The sequence below is a fragment of the Radiomyces spectabilis genome (genome assembly GCF_025331425.1).
Source record: "Radiomyces spectabilis strain NRRL 2753 chromosome Unknown BYT42scaffold_6, whole genome shotgun sequence".
Lineage (NCBI taxonomy): Eukaryota > Fungi > Mucoromycota > Mucoromycetes > Mucorales > Radiomycetaceae > Radiomyces > Radiomyces spectabilis.
The window spans coordinates 1,925,481-1,943,973 of record NW_026251931.1 but is presented as its reverse complement, the minus strand read 5'-3'; the positions used below and the strand labels follow the sequence as shown (position 1 = coordinate 1,943,973).

The 18,493-nt window shown below is 43.5% G+C and overlaps 7 protein-coding genes across 7 annotated transcripts; 4 read left to right on the top strand and 3 right to left on the bottom strand.

The window, feature by feature from the left end:
• The first annotated feature begins 11 nt into the window (after window positions 1–11).
• Window positions 12–2,105, top strand: BYT42DRAFT_569988 (uncharacterized protein). The gene is made up of 2 exons (XM_051568349.1): window positions 12–1,133; window positions 1,240–2,105. Exons 1-2 carry the CDS (start codon window positions 35–37, stop codon window positions 2,064–2,066), a joined length of 1,926 nt encoding a protein of 641 aa, XP_051424124.1. The 5' UTR covers window positions 12–34; the 3' UTR covers window positions 2,067–2,105.
• Window positions 2,106–4,282, bottom strand: BYT42DRAFT_569983 (uncharacterized protein). The gene is made up of 8 exons (XM_051568348.1): window positions 4,139–4,282; window positions 3,888–4,057; window positions 3,618–3,822; window positions 3,412–3,555; window positions 3,170–3,344; window positions 2,760–3,099; window positions 2,550–2,706; window positions 2,106–2,484 (listed from the first exon to the last, which is right to left on the bottom strand). Exons 1-8 carry the CDS (start codon window positions 4,204–4,206, stop codon window positions 2,214–2,216), a joined length of 1,530 nt encoding a protein of 509 aa, XP_051424123.1. The 5' UTR covers window positions 4,207–4,282; the 3' UTR covers window positions 2,106–2,213.
• On the top strand, window positions 4,283–4,952 carry BYT42DRAFT_569982 (uncharacterized protein). Its single transcript, XM_051568347.1, has one exon. It carries the CDS (start codon window positions 4,573–4,575, stop codon window positions 4,807–4,809), a length of 237 nt encoding a protein of 78 aa, XP_051424122.1. The 5' UTR covers window positions 4,283–4,572; the 3' UTR covers window positions 4,810–4,952.
• Window positions 4,953–5,435: 483 nt separating this feature from the next.
• BYT42DRAFT_340179 (uncharacterized protein) lies at window positions 5,436–5,949 on the top strand. Its single transcript, XM_051563111.1, has one exon. It carries the CDS (start codon window positions 5,529–5,531, stop codon window positions 5,829–5,831), a length of 303 nt encoding a protein of 100 aa, XP_051424121.1. The 5' UTR covers window positions 5,436–5,528; the 3' UTR covers window positions 5,832–5,949.
• A 62-nt stretch (window positions 5,950–6,011) lies between these two features.
• Window positions 6,012–11,256, bottom strand: BYT42DRAFT_340140 (armadillo-type protein). The gene is made up of 28 exons (XM_051563110.1): window positions 11,097–11,256; window positions 10,809–11,006; window positions 10,569–10,753; window positions 10,383–10,509; window positions 10,245–10,325; window positions 9,892–10,163; window positions 9,730–9,824; window positions 9,515–9,663; window positions 9,389–9,453; window positions 9,236–9,325; window positions 9,031–9,177; window positions 8,929–8,974; window positions 8,804–8,870; window positions 8,596–8,729; window positions 8,339–8,533; window positions 8,191–8,278; window positions 8,059–8,125; window positions 7,875–7,995; window positions 7,657–7,815; window positions 7,537–7,599; window positions 7,337–7,485; window positions 7,148–7,271; window positions 6,938–7,072; window positions 6,829–6,871; window positions 6,561–6,778; window positions 6,360–6,506; window positions 6,220–6,297; window positions 6,012–6,141 (listed from the first exon to the last, which is right to left on the bottom strand). Exons 1-28 carry the CDS (start codon window positions 11,208–11,210, stop codon window positions 6,085–6,087), a joined length of 3,414 nt encoding a protein of 1,137 aa, XP_051424120.1. The 5' UTR covers window positions 11,211–11,256; the 3' UTR covers window positions 6,012–6,084.
• A 120-nt stretch (window positions 11,257–11,376) lies between these two features.
• BYT42DRAFT_569979 (uncharacterized protein) lies at window positions 11,377–12,847 on the top strand. The gene is made up of 2 exons (XM_051568346.1): window positions 11,377–12,446; window positions 12,510–12,847. Exons 1-2 carry the CDS (start codon window positions 11,385–11,387, stop codon window positions 12,774–12,776), a joined length of 1,329 nt encoding a protein of 442 aa, XP_051424119.1. The 5' UTR covers window positions 11,377–11,384; the 3' UTR covers window positions 12,777–12,847.
• BYT42DRAFT_569974 (uncharacterized protein) lies at window positions 12,848–17,885 on the bottom strand. The gene is made up of 17 exons (XM_051568345.1): window positions 17,864–17,885; window positions 17,723–17,796; window positions 17,491–17,654; window positions 17,154–17,414; window positions 16,816–17,020; window positions 16,552–16,706; window positions 16,138–16,435; window positions 15,747–15,968; window positions 15,577–15,671; window positions 15,258–15,519; window positions 14,620–15,189; window positions 14,496–14,551; window positions 14,378–14,425; window positions 14,017–14,304; window positions 13,591–13,947; window positions 13,459–13,524; window positions 12,848–13,392 (listed from the first exon to the last, which is right to left on the bottom strand). The coding sequence occupies exons 3-17, from the start codon at window positions 17,617–17,619 to the stop codon at window positions 13,228–13,230; spliced, it is 3,177 nt and encodes a 1,058-aa protein (XP_051424118.1). The 5' UTR covers window positions 17,620–17,654; window positions 17,723–17,796; window positions 17,864–17,885; the 3' UTR covers window positions 12,848–13,227.
• Between the last annotated feature and the right edge of the window lie 608 nt (window positions 17,886–18,493).

The following is an 18,493-nucleotide window of genomic DNA, read 5'->3' as shown; positions in this document are numbered from 1 at the left end:
TGGGAAAAAAGACCAAAGAGGATTCACCTTAAACATGAACCATCGGCATGCTGATTCCCAATCGACACATCAGCTTTGCTTGTCTATAGCTCATGATGTTCGGCTCTTTGAGCCTCATGCAGAAGACATACTGACCGATGAAGACCTTCTCGATCTTTTCCGCATTGTGAAGCAAGTGCTTCGAAAAAAGCCTGATTCTGACAAGCTGGCCAAGTTGCTGTTTTGTGTTTCATATGCTCTTGGTGATCATGTCAAGTTTTTCAAACCATTGCATGAAGACAAGATTCTATTCCGAGAAGATGCCAATGCTGTCGTGAATGCGGTTCGGTTGCCTAGTAACAGTTCCTGTTGTGGAGGAGGAGAAAAATGGATGGATTCAACCTCGGTGTCATCCAAATCTTCGGCCGCCTCTCCCACTTCCTCCCTTTCCAGACTGTTATCTGTGTCCTATCTTACACAGCATCAACCGTCCAGTGCAACCTCCAGTGCAGTGACATCCACCGCTTCTTCGACTAACCCGGTGCCAGATACCATGGTCCCCGCAGAGTTGCCCTCTCATCCTTTACTTTCCTCGGCCGACGATACCTCAACAGACGCTTACACTGTACGTCCTTACACTAATTTTAGACCATTGTATTTTCCCACAACCGCGCCTTCACCCGGTCGTACCTCGATGTCTGCCACCACCTCCACCCATTCTCAGCCCCGCACTCCACCTCCCGTTCTCCCACAGCATCAACATCAGCCACATCACCACCTCCACCATTTACCTCTTCCTACCCATCCCATTTCTCAGGAACGCTTATCGCAGTCCGCGTTTAAAAGCCCGGCCGAGATGCGCGCACCTTTTCCTCCGTCGACCGATCTTCATCTACGGAAAACGAGCAATGGAACCGACGAAGTGTTGATGGAACCGAAGCAACGTGGATTTTATTACCAAGATGGCCGTATTGCACGCGAACCGGTTCTTTTGCAACGATACGCTGAACAAGGTATCTTGACGCAGGCGTCATTGATGCGCAAACGTAAAAGGCAATCGACCGATTCCAGCATGCCTTTTGAAGCAACAGCCACCCCTCTTCCCACCAAAAAACCTAAAATACCCCACCGTCACGGTGAATTCGAACAAAGACGTAAGTTACACAAAACCGATTTTTTTCTTTCTCTTAAACAACAAAACCGTTGGCAGTAAAAAGATCAATGGACTCATTTTATTTTGAAAATTCAATTCTTTTGTAGGCGATGATATTATTGCACGCATGCGAAGCATCACCATGGCTGATCTTGAACAAAAAGCCCAACGGGTGGCGAATGATTTTACTTTATCCATAGAAGAAGCGCCCGCACTTCCTGATGATCTTACTACTGTTACCGCCGAACAAGCTGCCGAATTGTTGGATCCGGCTCTAAAAATTCTCACGACGCATTCCAACATGAAACCTCATTTGGATAATGGAATGAATCAAAACGGCATTTATTACAACACTGATTACTTCAGACTGTACCTGGCATTTGAACAGTTTCAGAAAACGTTTGCCGCTCTTTTCCCGAACGAAGTGGTCAAGATTGCCGATGACGAAACATCCGAGAACGGAGAACGCGACAAGGATAGAGAACGTAATGCCAACATGAAAGCCTATCGTAGTTGGATTGAACCATTATTGTCAGAAACCAACTGGGCAGCCTTCCGTCGTAATATCGTCGTCGGTGAACGTATGATGCAACTTACAAAAATTGTTGGCCAGGGCGTGCTGCTAATGACCAAGGAATTGAGCGGATCAAAACTTCACTTGACATTCACGAATAACGAATGGGACGAATTCGTCTCCGGTCTGAGCTCCGGTCGATGGGATATGACCATCAAATGGGATCATGCCATGCCCACTCCTCCGCCACCGGGATCCATTCTCGTCAATGAGCTGCGACAAAAGTTTAATACGCGTTTCTGGTTCTATCCTGACGGTCTGATTGTCGCTCCCAAAGATCGAAAGATGGCCATCGATGCGGCGGCTCTCCTTGCGACCAAACAAGAACCTCTCCAGGAAAATGTTACTGTTGAACAGTAACATCTTAGTTATTCAATGGTCACATGTATGTAATTTTATAACCCCCTTTAAATAATACTGCGTTTATTATCATTGTCGATTCAATTGTAATACGTTTCAGAGGAGCAAACAACCAAAGAGTCGAAAACCCTGATCTTACAATAACTACTAGTTGGTTTTTTGGTAATGAATATAATTCTTTGCAATGTCAATGGCGCTCAGATACGACCAAAAGGACATGACATTGCGAGGCCATAAACCAGTAATTATACCAGACTTGGTCTTGTAAAAGGAAGTACAGTTGCCCGCCCATACCGTTCCTTTCAGTTCCTTGGCCATTTTCTTGGCAAAAGCTTCTTGCGAATCCTGCTTTGCCTCGAGTGCCTGCAAGTTATGATCCTTCATGTAGCGTATGCATTTCATGGCATGATTCACTTGACTGCACAGAAAAAATAATAATTGAGTACAACAGCCCTGATCATCAAATTATACTTTGTTTTTTACCCTTCAATCATCAACACCACTGAATTATGCCCAAGACCAGAATTAGGACCCAGCATCATAAAGAAATTTGGAAAGTTGTGAATACTGGTGGTAGCAAACGTTTTTGGAATAGACATGCTCCACAGTTTGTTCAACTGTACATTGTTGCGTCCATAAACTATAGCCCAATATTAATGGAGATTTTCCCTAATCGTAAACAAGACGACTTACCTTTGACACTGGCGAGCGAACCAGCCACATCAAAACCAGTAGCCAAAATCAAAATATCCACTTCCTGCTCCGATCCATCCTCATGAGCAATGGTTCTTCCATGGACATCAGTAATATGCCCCATTTTCACAACCACATTTTTGCGTGATAAAGTTTCGAGATAATCGTCGGTTCTTACAATACGCTTGCATCCCACCGGATACGAAGGAATCAACAACGGAACCAAATCCGCACGACCTTGCTTCACCAAACGACGACGCATATCCCACGCCAATATCCGTCGTGTCAACCTGGCTATCCATGAATTTTCTTTTTTGAAGGAAGGAAACATGCATTCTTGCTGTAAATCCAATAATGACTTTCTCGTCAAAAGCTGTTACCACAACACATCATGATTTGTGACAACTTACCACGAGGAATAAGGTTAAACGATGAAATTTCATGAGCAAAGGCACCATAGAGAATAGCTTTTTGACCCAGCCCCAGTATCGGTATTGCCCTTTTGGTACCAGCCAAGTCGGCGTTCGCTGATAGCTGTAGAGAGTAGAAGCCACTTTGGCAATCTCCGGAATGACCTGGATAGCACTGCACATATTCCCCCAGTTATAAAACTGTTCATCGACCAACTATTTTTGTTTTCTCAAAAACGCACCTGGCTCCATTACCAATGATGGCGACTCGCTTATTGTTGAAATCAACATTCGAGTCCCATTGCGTCGTATGCACTATCGTGCCTTGAAATCCCTTGTATTCCTCTGGAATATGCGGCACGCGGAGCGGACCTAATCCAGCAAATCTGATATTCCAAATTAGGACTGCCCCAGAACTCCAAAAGATGGTGTTCACCAAAGTACTCACACAATGTCATAGTATGCAACATGGTTCTCTTTTTCATCATCCATCAGATGGCGGTATTCTAGCCGCCATTGATTGATATCGGACAACCATGTGATTTGTACCACTTTTGTCTGTAGCAAGGTATGGTCATAAAGTCCATACTTTTTTGCGATCCCCTGCAAGTAGCTGTGGATCTCGGCCTGTCCGCTGTATTTCTGCGACCAATCTATCCTCCGCCGTCAGTCTTCAATTGGGTTTTCTCCCCAACAATTTCTTTTATCATTGATTTACTTGGATTTAGTTCGAAACTGAGTGAATACAGATGGCTGGGTACATCACAGGCACATCCAGGATACGTATTCGCGTGCCATGTACCGCCGATATCCGAGCTCGCTTCATATAACTGAGCATCGATACCAAAGTTCTTCTTCAACTGAATAGCTGCACATATCCCGCTGAACCTAAGAATAAAACAGAATAGGTTGGTTCCCAAGGAAACGCTGGTACATCCTTGACTTCTCAAGGACCGGGGATCTATTTACCCTGAGCCGATGATGGCGACTGTAGGCGAGTAATTGCTCTTTTCGCCCATCCTTCCAATAGGAAACATGAGCAAATCTGTTAACAAACGAACGGTAGAAAAAAAGGCTCCATTTCCAGTTTTTTATATCGCAGCAACAAAGTCACAATCACCATCCGCTCCAGTGACCTTTGCTGACAAGGTTCCTTTCGATCTTTTTTGGAAAAAAGATTTGGTCAACGATGGGAATATCAACCTTGCGCAGTCGCCCTCTTACCGCCCTTTTTCCTTTTTTTCCTCCTTTTTATTCTTTTCCCTGTTCTATTTTTCCCTTGTTCTTACGTTTATTGCTTTTGCCCTGTCACTCTCTTCATCTTTTTTCTGTTGGAACTATCTGTCTGGTTTTTGATTTTCTGGCAACTTGCCTCGCATCATACCTGAATTGTTACTGTTCAGATGATTCCTGCTAATATTAGCTTTCTTTCTTTCTTTTTGTTAACTTACTATGCTTCAACACATCCACCAATTGAGTGTGGCTTAACCCGGGTACGGTTTCACTTTGATTCTTCTTTTTCCACAGATCGAATGGTTGAATCTCAGTTGCCGTGCAGCAATGCCGGATCACTTACTCCGCTTTTCCCCAGCACATCTCTCAGTACGATGCTCTTTGCCCAGTTTATTAGAGCGTGCTAGGAACGCTCTCGGCATTTTTCAAACCTTTTTATCGGCAAATTAGGAAGCTTGTGGCTTCAATCGCCTGATTTGACTCCAGCAGGATGTTTGCAATCCGACTGTGTTGTTATTGATATTCAATTAATTTTGTTGCTGGTCTCCGCAGAATATACTTCGGTTAGCACATTTGATCTTTGTATCTCGCATATTGAGTTAGATGTGAAAATGAGATGTGCAAACGTTATTATAGCATCCAAAAGCTATCACCATTGCATCACACGCGTCACAGGTGCAATTGACTGAGCAAGCAATATAAATGTCACATTTGTGTTTTTCCAGAATGGTTGTAGTTTACGTACTCCATCTTGCATGAGAATTCGTGATATAAGATAATGGAAGTTTGAGCTATTCTCGCAGTAAAAGTGAACAAGTGACATCTAAAAGGCGATTCGAGAAAGCGGTGTGATAATGCTGGCATTGTGGCCCAGTCCAACATGTTCTGCCTTCAAGCTTTTTGGACTCATCATTTACAGTAGTTGTCATCTTTTGACATAATGGGTCCGTTTTATCCACCGATGTATATATCGTTATCTGGAAATCCTCTCCAACGTGACATTCGTTCATTTTCCTCTGTAGGCAATCATGAATTGAAAATGTATTCGATCGTTATTTGCTCGTGGTGAACTATAATAACTGGGAGAAAACCAAGAGAAAATGATCGAATATCATCATGCTACACTATGGTATTCGTGGCCCCATTTCCAATTGTGGCAGTGAGTCTCGCCCGCAAAAGACTGTATTTAGTTGTTTCCTTTTCGTCGGCTCTCTCGTTCTGCGATGAGTTTCTGCTTTCTTCGAGCCAACAGCTCCATCAGCGACTTGCCGTTCTGAGCTTGAGGGTTTTCACGCTCATTGAGAAAGTATGCAAGAGTGCCTACAGTGACCGAAAATACAATGTCACCCGTCCTAAATCATTTGTCAATAACAATTGGGGATCGCCACATTCGCCCATGGGGCGAGAAATGTATTATATAGTCCATTAAAAGAGCCATCCGATGGGTTACCTTGAAATAAGATACTGGTATTTAATAGGTGCTGCACTGGCCATTGTAATTCCGTCCAACACTGATTTGCTATGGCTGGTCAACAACGATTGCAGAAAAGCTGCCAAAATGCCACACGGAACATGCTGGTTCCGCCAATTCGGAAAATCGCTGTCACAAAAAGGCACAACCGGTTTTGCGCTTTCGAGGAATGATGATTTTATTGAAGGCAAGGAAAATAAGACATTATTTATTACGCATTGCGCGGTCGTTTGCTGATGGATTGTCCTCCAGTACGAGTTGTGTTACGCTGTAAGGAAAGAAAAATAAATACCATATCAGAAATACCATTAAAGAAGCAACTGCGGACTACGAGAGTGATACGAACCTTTTCAGAACTCTTCTGCAAAGCGTCAGTTTCAATCATTCGAATGAGTTCCTCAGGCAAATACACATTTTTCAGCGTCTAAGATGAAAATATGCCTTAAAACTACTGGCCACACGTTAAATAATTAGTAAACGACGTACCTCTGCTTGGATTGAACTGGATGGTAAAGTTCTGTAAATCTTGGATTGGAGGTTGATATGTTTAGGATAGGCATTGAGTGGCCATGAAGCGTTTCTGCATTTGCGCTTGATCAGCAGGCATGCTAAATCACTCAATACATAGGAATTCTGCCACTTTCCACGTTAGATTATGCGCTGCAAGTGCTACCGCTTCTTCCTTACCTGGCTTAATTCATTGGAAACCATATCTGTGGAAGACTTGATCTTTTGTGCAACATGGTAAAGGAACGATACATTGTCTGCATTGGCAACACAACTCAGATAAAATTCAATGTATGGCAGGAATTCAAGAAGCTCTTCTGTAGATACACCAAAATCAGGATGGTGTGCGAGCATATGCAGTAATCGAACGAATGATGTCTCCAAACTGTATGCTTGACCTAGAAATACGGTGAGACCATGTATGTATAAAAACGCAGCACGCACTTACCAGCACTGAATTTCACTGCTCGTTTTTGCAGAAAGTATTTGATCTGAATTTACGGATAGTATCGGTAAGTTTTCCCTGTTTCATTAGGTGCCAATCCGTCCCCACTTACTTGTTTCAGAAGCTCCGTTTCCGGTTCGTGCGCACACAAAAACAGCACCGCATAATAACGGGGATGGATATGTCCCACCTGAAGGCCTTTCATCAATGTTTCTGCCAACTCGGCACGTACAAAATAACATGGATCCTGCAACCATTCATACTCAATATCAGCATTGGTTTTTTTTTTTTTTTTCCAACATGCGCCTTATAACCGCTTTACCTGCAGTGCCAGTGCGATTCTTTCGAATTTCGGTACAGAGAGCTGGTCTTGATACCGTTCCAATTGTGTCAATTTAATGAGCGATTGCACCGCAGCGAGACGCAAATGAGAATACTCGGCAGCACTATGATCACAAAGTCAACACATCTCTCATCTTGCAAGGCAGAAACTCAAAACGTCAACAATTACCTGAAACTGTTGGAAATTGCAGTATCTGAACTACAGTTCATGAAATCCCATGACAAGTTGAAGATTGATGCTGTCAATCGTTCATGCTGTTCACCCTCGGTAGCGGCAGCTCCAATGAGGTAATTCACCAATAGCCGAAGTCCAGTCAACTAATACATAAATGAATACAAGCCCATTCAGAAATACGTGAAGCGATGTACCTTTTGTTTCGAAGTCTCGGCCAATTCATCATATGACATCCATTCGGGGTTGTTGCTTTCATCCTGAGCCGTGTACAACTTTGTCAGTATCTGTTATAACTTCTTGCCCGCGCAACGTACCGCTATCATATTCTGCGTAAAGACGTCGTTTTGCATAAATTCGAGTACATCGTCCATCTGATCACTTAACAATTGTGGAGAGTACAGCGCAAACTGGGATAAACTATTCAAGGACGCCAATAGATAGGGATTGCTCAAGCTCAATTCTGTGCACAAGTTCTAAAACGCATCCATGTTATGAAATGCCCTTATGGCCGCAGTTGACATGTGTCCCCTACCTTGACGAGTTCTCCGCAAACTTCTTCGACTTCTTCGATATTGCTTAAAATGACAGCCGCGTGCTCGGCTCGAGTAACATTGCCTTCTCGAATATACGCAAAAAGACGTCTCAGCGTGACACTGGGAATCCAAAAAATTGTCAGTTGGATGCATTGTGTTCAGTGAGTCGATCCATTCACTTACTCATTATATGTCGATACCTTGGGAGGCGTTCGGCTGATTTGGGCCAGCAATTCAAGGCTATCATCAGCTAGAAAGCAGTATGCCGCATATAAGTAAGAACACTTCAAATAACGACGCTGAAGTCAGTGTTACCCATAAGGCTGCTGTGTTCACTAAGCACATTCTTGATGAGATCTTGCGTATACGTTTGGTACATCGTTGGATAAGTGGCCGAGATTTCCTAGGAGAGCATATAATGTTAGACATTGGGCAAGAAATTGCTAAAAGTGGTTGTCTTTACTTTTAGGAGATCCTGAGCAATTTTGCTGGGCTGATTATGAGAAGTTGATCGTCGGAGCCGCGTGGATTGAAGCATTTTCAAAAGATGTGGAATGCATTCTACATTCAACAGACTAGGACAAGCCCTGTTGAGAATGAGCTCAAAGATCTCGTACAATGCAGGCGACAATTGTTCCAAGCGTTCCAGAAGCGATTTCTAAAATATATAATATACACCGTAAATCGATGATCTATCTTGTATACCTCCGTTGTACAAACCTTGGCGTTGCAGATACGGTTATAGCTGCTGTCGGGGTTGATGCTGCTTTTCAATAATCGAAGAACCTCTTCATCGTCGATTTCCATAAATCGACGCAAGCTGTTGATTGTTCTTGCTCTATCCGCAAATTGCCCTTTTTGAAAACAAAGTCAACTGTTGAGTTATCTATGATCTTATAACTCTACAAATCTAAGCATTTGCACGCACCTGAAATGTGATTCATCAAATCGGCAGATTTACGCTCGGTATCCTCGTCCATCTCATCGTCTTCACGCTGAAATACATAGGTGAATCCTCACTTCTAGATGTTGTCTTTTCGTTTAGTCACTTACTGATTGTTCGCATACATTGATGAATTTTCGCAATACTTCCGAGAAACTAACCCAATACTAGGTCAGACATGACGAATCTCATCCAGCATGATTTCGACTCACATTTTTTGTTTGCGAATAAGCGCTAAAAAGGCGACTCGAGCACGCTGTTCTAGATGGCCAAAGACTGTCACCAGGCGTTCGGTTCTCTCCTCGTCATCTGGATTTTCAGGGAGGATAAAAGAGACCATTGTGCTTTCAACACCAGACCTTTGAGAACGTCCAGTTAGCAACTCATCACATGTCTAATAAAACCATGGCAACATACATGACGGCAGGTTCATCCACGTATAAACATGACAGTATTGTACCAGGGATCCATCCCACTTTTTCAACGACAGGACGGTCTTGCGCAGCACTACAATAAAAAAAATTCTTGATAAGCAGATCAAAATACAGACACACCAATGTTGTGCCTTACATTCTGCCGTACGCCTTGTTGTAAATGGAGCCCAAAGCGTCCATGGCACCTTTTCGTACAGAAGCCTGTGCATCGCATCGCTCAGTATCATGTTGCTCATTACGTATCAATTCATCCAATGGCTACCTTTTTGTCTTTGCATCGTAACGCGAGTTTTTCCAATACTTCTTTGTCCATATGAGTGGGGTCAACCTCGCTATCAATATCTCCAATGACTTGACACGTAGCCGCCCGTACTTTCTCTTCAGGATCGGACAACTTCTTCTTCAAGGAATCTGTGATGATGGAGAGAATTCAGTCGGATGGCATGTCGGTAATATGCAAGGAAACCGCATACTTACCGTTTAAATCTGCGATGAGCGATGGGTTGTTACGGTATAAGGGAACACAATGTTCCAACCACTGAACACGAAGCGAAACCATCTTGTCATTTTGTCTGCAGTATCATGTCATTATTTCCCAGCTCCCGTTGACAAAGATAACTGCAGCATCCTCTTATTTACCTGCGCAGAAACGTTTTCCAGATGGACGGATATTGCTCGTACAAGGTCGAGTTCTTTTCGGCGAGCATATTGCCAATCGTCTGGGTGGCTATTTGTCGAACGTGAACATTGTCAAGTTTCATTTCTTCTTCCAACTGGGGAATGACACTGAGTAATAATCCAGGCACGACACTGTGCACCTTGCGAATCAGTTCATGCACTTTTTTTAGCTCTTCCAATTCCTGAGATGATCCACTATTTCTGCTGACCGCCATTAATGTGTCTGTGAAATACTGTTGTCATTGCAGGAAACATTGTAGTCAGCCTATGATCAAACACGCGTCAGGCTCCAATTATCAACCAAATCAACCTACCTGACATATGCGGCGCTGAAGCACGTCAACGCACACGCGACATAACTCCAAAGCCAAGAAATAAGCTGGTTCGTTCTTCTCCTACATGGGCTGTGAGCAAATGAATCCAAGACATTCATCAAATATTCATTGGTTTACCTTTACTTTATCATCAAATTGTTCAAGCAGTAATTCAATGACGTCCTGCGATAATGGGCCAGCTTCTTCGGTGAGTTGCACGAGGATATCCAGCATGCACATTTGCACGTTTCTCGGTTGATTGGCACTGTAGCATTGTGTTAGACCTCTTTTTGCGTGCATTGATCTCACTGTTGTGTCCCTTACTTGATCGTGTTGAAAAAGAGCATAAAGAAGTTCAGCGTTAATTCCTCGGAATTGCCGAGATCAGCGATAATGATGACACTTTTCACGGTGGAAAGACTCTCCAACAGATAAAAGTGATAGCGGAAATCGCGATGATCGCTGCTCTTGATGAATTGCAATTGTGCGATAAACAGTTCAAAGATTTTCTAAACATTCCATGTTAGATACCATGTATATCTGTTGTCCCATGTTAAGTTGTACCTTTAATTGGGCTTCGGAATACGGAGCATCAGGGGCGAATAGTCTTAAAATATCGGCCAGGCAGCATGCCGTGATAGCTTTCACCGTTGCGTTTTTATGCTTGAGTAACTGTGCATGCACAAGATCTTTCGACACTTTGTCCAGCGACGATTTTACAACATTTTCCTGATCCAGATTTTGCAATTCTTCATGTAGTTTCTATAACAAGGGCATGCACAGGTTAGATTCCTCCTTTCCTTTGCCATTGTCCTTTGAATGACAATCATTAGCTGCATTCTTTTTCCTCACCTGCAAACGTCGTACGAGTTCGTCCGCACGTATAGGCTTTGACGAGGAGGTAACGAGCGTATCGTTAAATGTAAGCGACTGTGGAGCAGTGGAACTATCAACTTCCATCAACATCTCGAAAAACGAACGCGTAAAAGGGCAAAAAAAAAGAGGAGGTCGGTGAAATCGCGACTGTACGCGTTCCCACTCCCCCCCCCACCGGCTCGGTAAACTCCGCCAGCCGCTTAAACCGTCACAAAAAGTGAAGCAAAGGAAATCGTGGGCACGCACTGACAGCCAACCCTGCTCATGTCGTTATTACGTCGGTTTGCAGGGAATCCTGCATGGAGGAATAATGTCTTTGGTCATCCACAGAGACTCTCGCAACAACAACAACATCAGCAGCGATGTCTGAATCTTTGGGCTTTCCAACGACGTCCCCAACGTGGTTTGATGCGCATATCGGTTCGTGAAAAACCAGAGTTTTCAACCAATCCATACGTGGAATCCATGCGTCGACTGAAAGTACAAGCCAAATTTGCAGGCAAAGTGGCAGGCTATGCTCTGATTTCTCTTACAGCAACTGTCACGTTGCTGTGGCAATCGTACCATCTCTACATTGAGTATATGCTCGAAAGCACGCCCAGTGAACTCGGTTACAAATCGCGCAATTTGCTTCACGGAGCTTACTTTCGAGAGAAAATCGCCCCCGACTTTGCTATTGCCGCTGTTTATTTAAGAGAAGTATTGGAAATTGCTTTGGAAGAAAAGAAGCTCGACGAAGCATCGCCCACTTTGATTCGCCTACGTTTACGCCTGGCGGACGATGAAGCCAAAGCAGGCAATCTCTTGGAAGCCATCACGGAATATACACGATCATGGAAGTTACTTTTGCAGCAGTCGTCCCACGAAGAAAGGCAGCAGGCATTGATTCAGACCGCCAAACATTTGGGCGATCTTTATTTGCGGATTGGTCACGGTGAACAAGCCGAGGAATTTTTCGCTTACGCACTGCACGCATCGAGCTCTATCCAACAGCCTAATGATGACCAACGATTTCTCAAAGTCACAACCACCACGTCGCTGGCGAGTCTCTATGCAACGCAGCGAAACTTCAAACTCGCATTACCCTTATTTACTCAAGCATTGAAAGAATTACCGGATGAAAACACTGTCAGCGAACCAAAGTGGACTTGTCTTCGCGCTATTATCATGAACCAGCTTTCTGAAACGATGTATGGTCTGGGCAAACACGAAGAAGCTATGGGATGGGCACAAGATTCCCTGCGCTACTGTAACATGGAGAAGACAACGCGTGACTGTCAAGAATGTGGCGGTGTCGCAGCCAACAATTTGGGCCGATTGCTAGAAGTAATTACATATCCATGCGTTAAACTGTGTAATTGCTTCAACTTATCGTTCCTATTTATATAGCTGAAAAAGGAATTTGATCAATCATGGAACTATTATCAGCAAGCCATGGCGTATGCGGATTCGGCCGGTGACGCTGACGGAAGTATTCGATATGCGGACAATGCGCTGAGGGTGGAATCAATGATGAGTCAACATGAGCTCCCTGTAACCACAACAATGACTGAAGGCTTGTCCCTACCATTGTCAAAGAAAGGTTCATTGGAGGAAGATAATACCAACAACTCATCATCAAAGTCATCATGGAAAAAATGGTTATCAAAAAAATAACGGGTGTAACGGGTAAAACGTTTTAGTATTTACAAGAGATAGACATACAATAAAGAAAGCAATGACAAAGGAATGAATCATCATACAACAAGTGGATGCGGAGAATGCAACGGGTATAATACAGATGATATCGTAAAGATACCATTTGTGATGATATGAATGTAACAAGGCAAAAAGGAAAGGGCATAATACTGTACTATCATAAAAAAGAAACTTAAAAAGCGGGCATAGTGGTATGTAACAAGGCACAGGTATAGAAAAGAAAAAGAAAAAGCCGAAAAGGAAATGGAGGAAACGAAAAAAAGGACAGTATGTCCATTGCGAATAAAGAAAATAGATGGGTGAAATAATAATTTAGGATGTACCACAATCGGCGACCGGGCTACTGGTTTGACTAAAACGGTTTCAAGTGTTAGTCGCTAAACAACGTTGTAAACCTGTGTCTTGAATGTTACCTTGTGGTCTTTCTCCAATGTTCACGGGCAAGTTGCGCTTCTGTCAGTTTGCGTTCCAGCAAGGTTTCGGTGTAGTGCAGATCATGCGATCGTGGCAATTGTCCTTCTCTACGGTAACTGTGGAGTAATTGCGATAGCTGCTCCATTTCCGTATTGAAACTCTATTACACGTTTGAGTTAGCTTGTGAATACAGCAAATTATAAAACTTTGTCAGAGTCATGCTTACTTGGAAAATATCGCACATGTCATTGTACGTATGGTTATAAAGATCGTTCAAACTGTCTAGGTCGTTCTGTTGCAGGGGATTGACACGGCTTATTAGTTTTACAATCTATTTGATCATCCTCACTCAACTTACGGATTTTGGCTGTTCAGCGATCTGGGTAATTTTGTTACCGAGGACTTTGTATCTGTCCAACATGGTTTGCCATCGGTTGCCCATGTGGTCCCCAAAAGTTTCAACGGCAGTGGCGACCTGATCTAATGCTTTGGTGTCGTCAATTGTCGTAGTAGGCATTCTTGAGGCATCAGAAACCATGGAGGAAGAGTCTCGTCTGGAGCGAATCGATGATTGAGGGGCTTGTTGGTGATTCAGTCTTCTTTGAGACGCAAGCAATTCATTGACACGACGGACAATATCATCGTCCTCGTTCAAATCGGATGCTCCAGCGGTGCTGCCAAAATTGTGAGTGCGCGCAGATGCTGCTTGTTGTGACTAATAAAAACGAGGCATGAGCATATTATAAATACAAAATGATAAGCAACAAGACGCGCGTGAGCATACCTTGTAGAAATCAATATCTTCAAGGCTGATAGAACTGCGTGTACTGTGACTAGCCAAAGAGGACATTGTGTTTGTGTATCCGGAACGCGAGTTGAATGAGTGACCATAGCCGACCCCATAGCTGTTTGTGGATGACGAAATAGTACTGCTTCTACTGCACGGCCTGGAGGATCCGTCCGAAGACACGGGAGATGCATCTTTTCGACGCTCACGTTCCGAAGCTAACGCTGCGTAAATAGCCTGGGCCTTGGCGTAAGATGTAGATTCTTTGTGGTCTTCTTGGTCATGCTTTGTGATGTGAAAAAAAAAATTGAAAATATGAGAGAACGAAATGGCAAATAAAGTTTAAATAAAAATTTACCTGGTCCAGGGACATACTGTTCGTACTTCCACTGAAACTACGTTTCACCTAATGGGTAAAAAGCGGGCAACTTAGTTGTGGCCGCTTTAACAGTGTGATCGATAAAAAGGTTACTTACTTGGCCGATCAGACTGCTTTGATATAGTTCCATTGATGTTCTATCGATTGAATAACCTTTGACAATTTGACGTTAGATTTCATGGATGAAAGAATCTCACCTCCGACTCCATGCGGTAACTTACTGTCACGGCGGTAGCTCTTTAGGTCTTGTCGATGCATCATATCTGTGGATGCAGACGTCACTGGCATGTTAAAGGGAAAACCATTGGACGGGTATCGGTGAACCATGGAGTCGCTTTCTTGAGATAAAGCAGAATCAATGCTCATATGTCGCCGGTTGATGAGGTGAGAGATAGAGCGACGCTGAGTTATCGAAGCATGAGGTACATCAAGCGAAGCATCTGTAGGTGTCAAAGTAGACGAGCATTCACTGGTCATACTATTGGCTCTTGACCGGCTGTAGGAATCGCTACCGCTCAACAACCCTGTACTTCTTGTGCTTGAGAAGGAATCACCAATGGAATCGATATCGGGGGCACGTGTTGACGACGACAAGGAAGCCGTCGGGTTACGCGAAGGTGATGATGAGCGTGAACGCATTGTGCCGCTAAAGAACTTGCTAATCTTTAAGCTACTGGCTGAACGCGAACGAGAACGGGAACGCGACCGGCGCTGAAGCTCTCGCTCTGTGATGCTGTCATGCGTGAGTGAAAATGTTTGCGAAGCACGAAGACGGCGCTCGCACAAGATTACTATGGTAACTCGTTAACATTGAATGCTATGCAGTGTAGGGCATGTAACCATCGAAGAAATGGCTTACCATTGTTCCACATAACGCATTCAAAGTCAATCGTCTTGTTGCCGTCCTGATCCGGAGCTTGTTCCTCAGAATCAGGCATAGGTGACATGGCCCGTACCGGATCCCTAATAGGCATCAGGGATGTTTTGCTGGCAATATGGAGACGGAATCCGCGGGGGTTGGCTTGTACAAGGCATACAATCCACGGAGAAGCGCCCCGGCTCTTGAGAACTTCCAAGTTCACATCCGTGCTGTCTTCGAGATACATGATAACAACATTATTCTAGGGATAATGTTAAACTCAGGTTTGTTTAAAAAGACATGATAACCCTGTACTTACTCGGTATTTGGCTTGTCGGTACGTTGTTGGCGTATACAAATTACTGTACACCGGAAGTTCATCCCATTCGCGATGATACACTTGATCTTTTCCACCTAATTAAGCGACAAACAAGCTTTGTCAGCAACGTTCAAAAAGGGAAGGAACTGTCAAAAAAAACGATAACCTACTGTATTGTTTACTGAGAGCCTGTGTTTTTTGGCAGGTGGCGATGAATTCGGCAGCCTGCCGCTCGTACGCGGCTGAAGGTAGATTGGCGTATTCTTTGGGTGGTACAACAGAATACAACCGTGGCCCTTTTTGGAAATGCTTTTCAAAGGAGGTGACAGCAAAAGCGTCGGAATCTTGTTGTTGTGCAGTCGAGGTACGAAGCAAGAAGGAACCTGGTCGATCTAAACACAACAAAAAAGACAAAGTCAGAACGTCAAAATGACATATGGTTGGTAGGATTGGGGTTTTGTGTTTCGTGTGTGTGACCATCCAATGAAAGAATGATGCATGTCATAAATGATGCGAGCATCTCATGATGACACACGAAGCTAAGCCAAATATAGAACGTACCTGCTGCGCCTTGGAAGATTTCAACTTGCTCCAGATCAACCCAACCCCTGAATTTCAAGCTCTGATCTTTTCCTCGTTTCTTGGACACCGATCCCGAGGGGGCCAATGGATCATGATCATGAATCCCAATGTCACACAAGTCAATTCCTTTCACGTTATAGGAAGGGCGGTTGGCCACCATCAGTTTATCGTTGAACAGGAATAAGGTGACAGCTCGAACCGGTTTATTGGAAACACGGTGAATTTCTGTGGCATCCAGATGTGCGACAAAGGATCGCGATTGATTGATTAGAGAACACTATTAAGTCGCCGTTTTAGTAACACGCGATAGGATAGAGTTCATTCGTAAGATACATGAAGCACGTTATACCACTTCAAATATATTGGAAGTACAAAAGAAAACACAACACATACCGGTGAATCTTTGATGGAATGATACAAGCTCATCAGCATCGTTGCCAGTTTCGTAGGGTCATCATCCGCCAGCATGGCCACTTCACTCGCTTTTGCGTAGGCGTTTGTCAATCCGTTATAATCTCTGTGGCTCGGTAATGTGCATTCCAAAATATCTGTGACAAGAGGGAAACAAAAAAAGGGAAAGGGAGTCAAACGAGAATGACCCAGTAGCACAGTTAGTGAATGCGTGCAACCGGCAGGATAGAGTTTGCTTTGTCCTACTTTTGAGCATCATAGCATAACGTGCCAATCGCTGGGCAGGTTCGGCCAGTAAATCGGAAAGTTGCCGCATGCGACATCGGGGATGACCTTTGGCATTGACAAGGAAGCTCCGGTACGCTTGATTGGATTTGAATTCCTTTCCGTGAAATAGTTGTGCTTCACGGCGTTCCAATCCGTACTTTCTGTAACAATCAAAATTCGCCATCTGCAACATTGCACAAGGCAAGGAAAAAAAAAGGGGCCCAATATGCCGAATTTAGCGGATGCCACCCAAAAGCAATTCCATGAAAAAAAAATGGACCAGCCAAAACAAGGACATCAGTCACTATGTCACTTACATGACGTGCACAAATGTCACCAAAACTTGCATTCGAAGTACCATTGATATAGGATTGCAATTCCTTCAAGAATTCCGTGCTGACGTCTAGGACGTGATCAATATTGATAAAGATTTTGGAAAACTTGTAGGCGCTCAAGATGGGCTGCCTTGACTGGGTTTCGGCTTTTAATGGCTTGTAAATAACGTCCATAATCACTCGCAATGTCTCCACATAGTTTTTTTCGGTAAGAATGAATTCGCGGATTTGGTCTTCTCGTTTCTATATAAATTTATAAACATGGTAATTTTTATTCAGTCAGCTGGTGAAATGGGCCTATTTTCGGCTTTATACGCACCAATTCAAGATCTGGCGTCTCCTCAGCCAATCGATCCACAGCTGGCACAGGTAACGGTAATGACGTAGGTGTTAGAGGGGTTATAATTTCGTTGGTATCGTTCGTGTTGTTGTTGCATGGTGAACCCATGATGCCAAGGAATTGCTGCAACTGATGATGTTGGTCTATGGTCATTCATTAACTAGTTATGTCAAAAGCAAAAATGGTGATAAGGCCAAAAGGAAATACTTGCATAGGTTGCGTTGTTTTTCCGCGATAATCACGTCCACATTTTGGCACTATGGAAACAAAAAAAAAAAAAATATGTATGAGATATAGACATCTTGAGCAGGGACTATTTTCACTTACGATAGGTGATTTTGTATTTCGCAGGAGTGTCTTTACAAATTCTTCTTCAAGTTCCTCATTTTCTTCGTCGTATGAAGGAATCTTCTTTTCTTTGTTCAGCTTCCAATTGTATTCGAATCCAAACGTCGCTAATGTGGGTTCCAAGACCTAAATGTTTTGAAATGGATAACGTGCAAATCGTAGTATAAGTAAAAGGTCGTTTGCTTTGTATAAATTGCAACAATTCTGGTATTTTTTTTTGACGTGTCATAAGACGAACCTTAAGACTAGGCATTGTAATCTTAAAGCGAAGGGCAAAGGGCGATGTAAAGATAAAAGGGGATAAAAAAATTGAAAGTATTAAAGATAGAAAAAAGAAGATTATATGAAAGAGGACTAAAAAATCCCAAGTTGAAGGCTTTCATGCATTATTTGTTTTGATTTCTTAAAGGGCGAAATTTGAGTGAAGCAAGGCAAACGAATGCATAGGTGTCAGTGTAACAAAGAAGGGTGAAGATGCCGACGGAATGCAAGAGTATCAGTGATTTGTATTATTTTCCATACAATACATGCCTTCACGCTTCGGGAACACATGGCAACGGGCCGAACGAAAAAGTCAATTCCTAAACTAACAGACCAGCGATAGCCGTATTCTATCTGGACCCCACCGCTGCTG

Coding starts and splice junctions, on each gene's coding strand:
- BYT42DRAFT_569982 (XM_051568347.1), top strand. CDS start 4,573: ATGATTCCTGCTAATATTAGCTTTCTTTCTTTCTTTTTGTTAACTTAC.
- BYT42DRAFT_340140 (XM_051563110.1), bottom strand. CDS start 11,210: ATGTTGATGGAAGTTGATAGTTCCACTGCTCCACAGTCGCTTACATTT. Junction 7,816..7,874: donor TTTGCGGAGAACTCGTCAAG/GTAGGGGACACA, acceptor GATGCGTTTTAG/AACTTGTGCACAGAATTGAG. Junction 7,486..7,536: donor CCGAGACTTCGAAACAAAAG/GTACATCGCTTC, acceptor TTTATGTATTAG/TTGACTGGACTTCGGCTATT.
- BYT42DRAFT_569979 (XM_051568346.1), top strand. CDS start 11,385: ATGTCGTTATTACGTCGGTTTGCAGGGAATCCTGCATGGAGGAATAAT. Junction 12,447..12,509: donor ATTTGGGCCGATTGCTAGAA/GTAATTACATAT, acceptor CTATTTATATAG/CTGAAAAAGGAATTTGATCA.
- BYT42DRAFT_569983 (XM_051568348.1), bottom strand. CDS start 4,206: ATGTTTCCTATTGGAAGGATGGGCGAAAAGAGCAATTACTCGCCTACA. Junction 3,345..3,411: donor ATCATTGGTAATGGAGCCAG/GTGCGTTTTTGA, acceptor GAATATGTGCAG/TGCTATCCAGGTCATTCCGG. Junction 2,485..2,549: donor GTGGTGTTGATGATTGAAGG/GTAAAAAACAAA, acceptor TTTTCTGTGCAG/TCAAGTGAATCATGCCATGA.
- BYT42DRAFT_340179 (XM_051563111.1), top strand. CDS start 5,529: ATGGTATTCGTGGCCCCATTTCCAATTGTGGCAGTGAGTCTCGCCCGC.
- BYT42DRAFT_569974 (XM_051568345.1), bottom strand. CDS start 17,619: ATGGGTTCACCATGCAACAACAACACGAACGATACCAACGAAATTATA. Junction 17,415..17,490: donor AGACGCCAGATCTTGAATTG/GTGCGTATAAAG, acceptor AAATTTATATAG/AAACGAGAAGACCAAATCCG. Junction 13,948..14,016: donor AAGATATTGATTTCTACAAG/GTATGCTCACGC, acceptor CGTTTTTATTAG/TCACAACAAGCAGCATCTGC.
- BYT42DRAFT_569988 (XM_051568349.1), top strand. CDS start 35: ATGAACCATCGGCATGCTGATTCCCAATCGACACATCAGCTTTGCTTG. Junction 1,134..1,239: donor CGGTGAATTCGAACAAAGAC/GTAAGTTACACA, acceptor ATTCTTTTGTAG/GCGATGATATTATTGCACGC.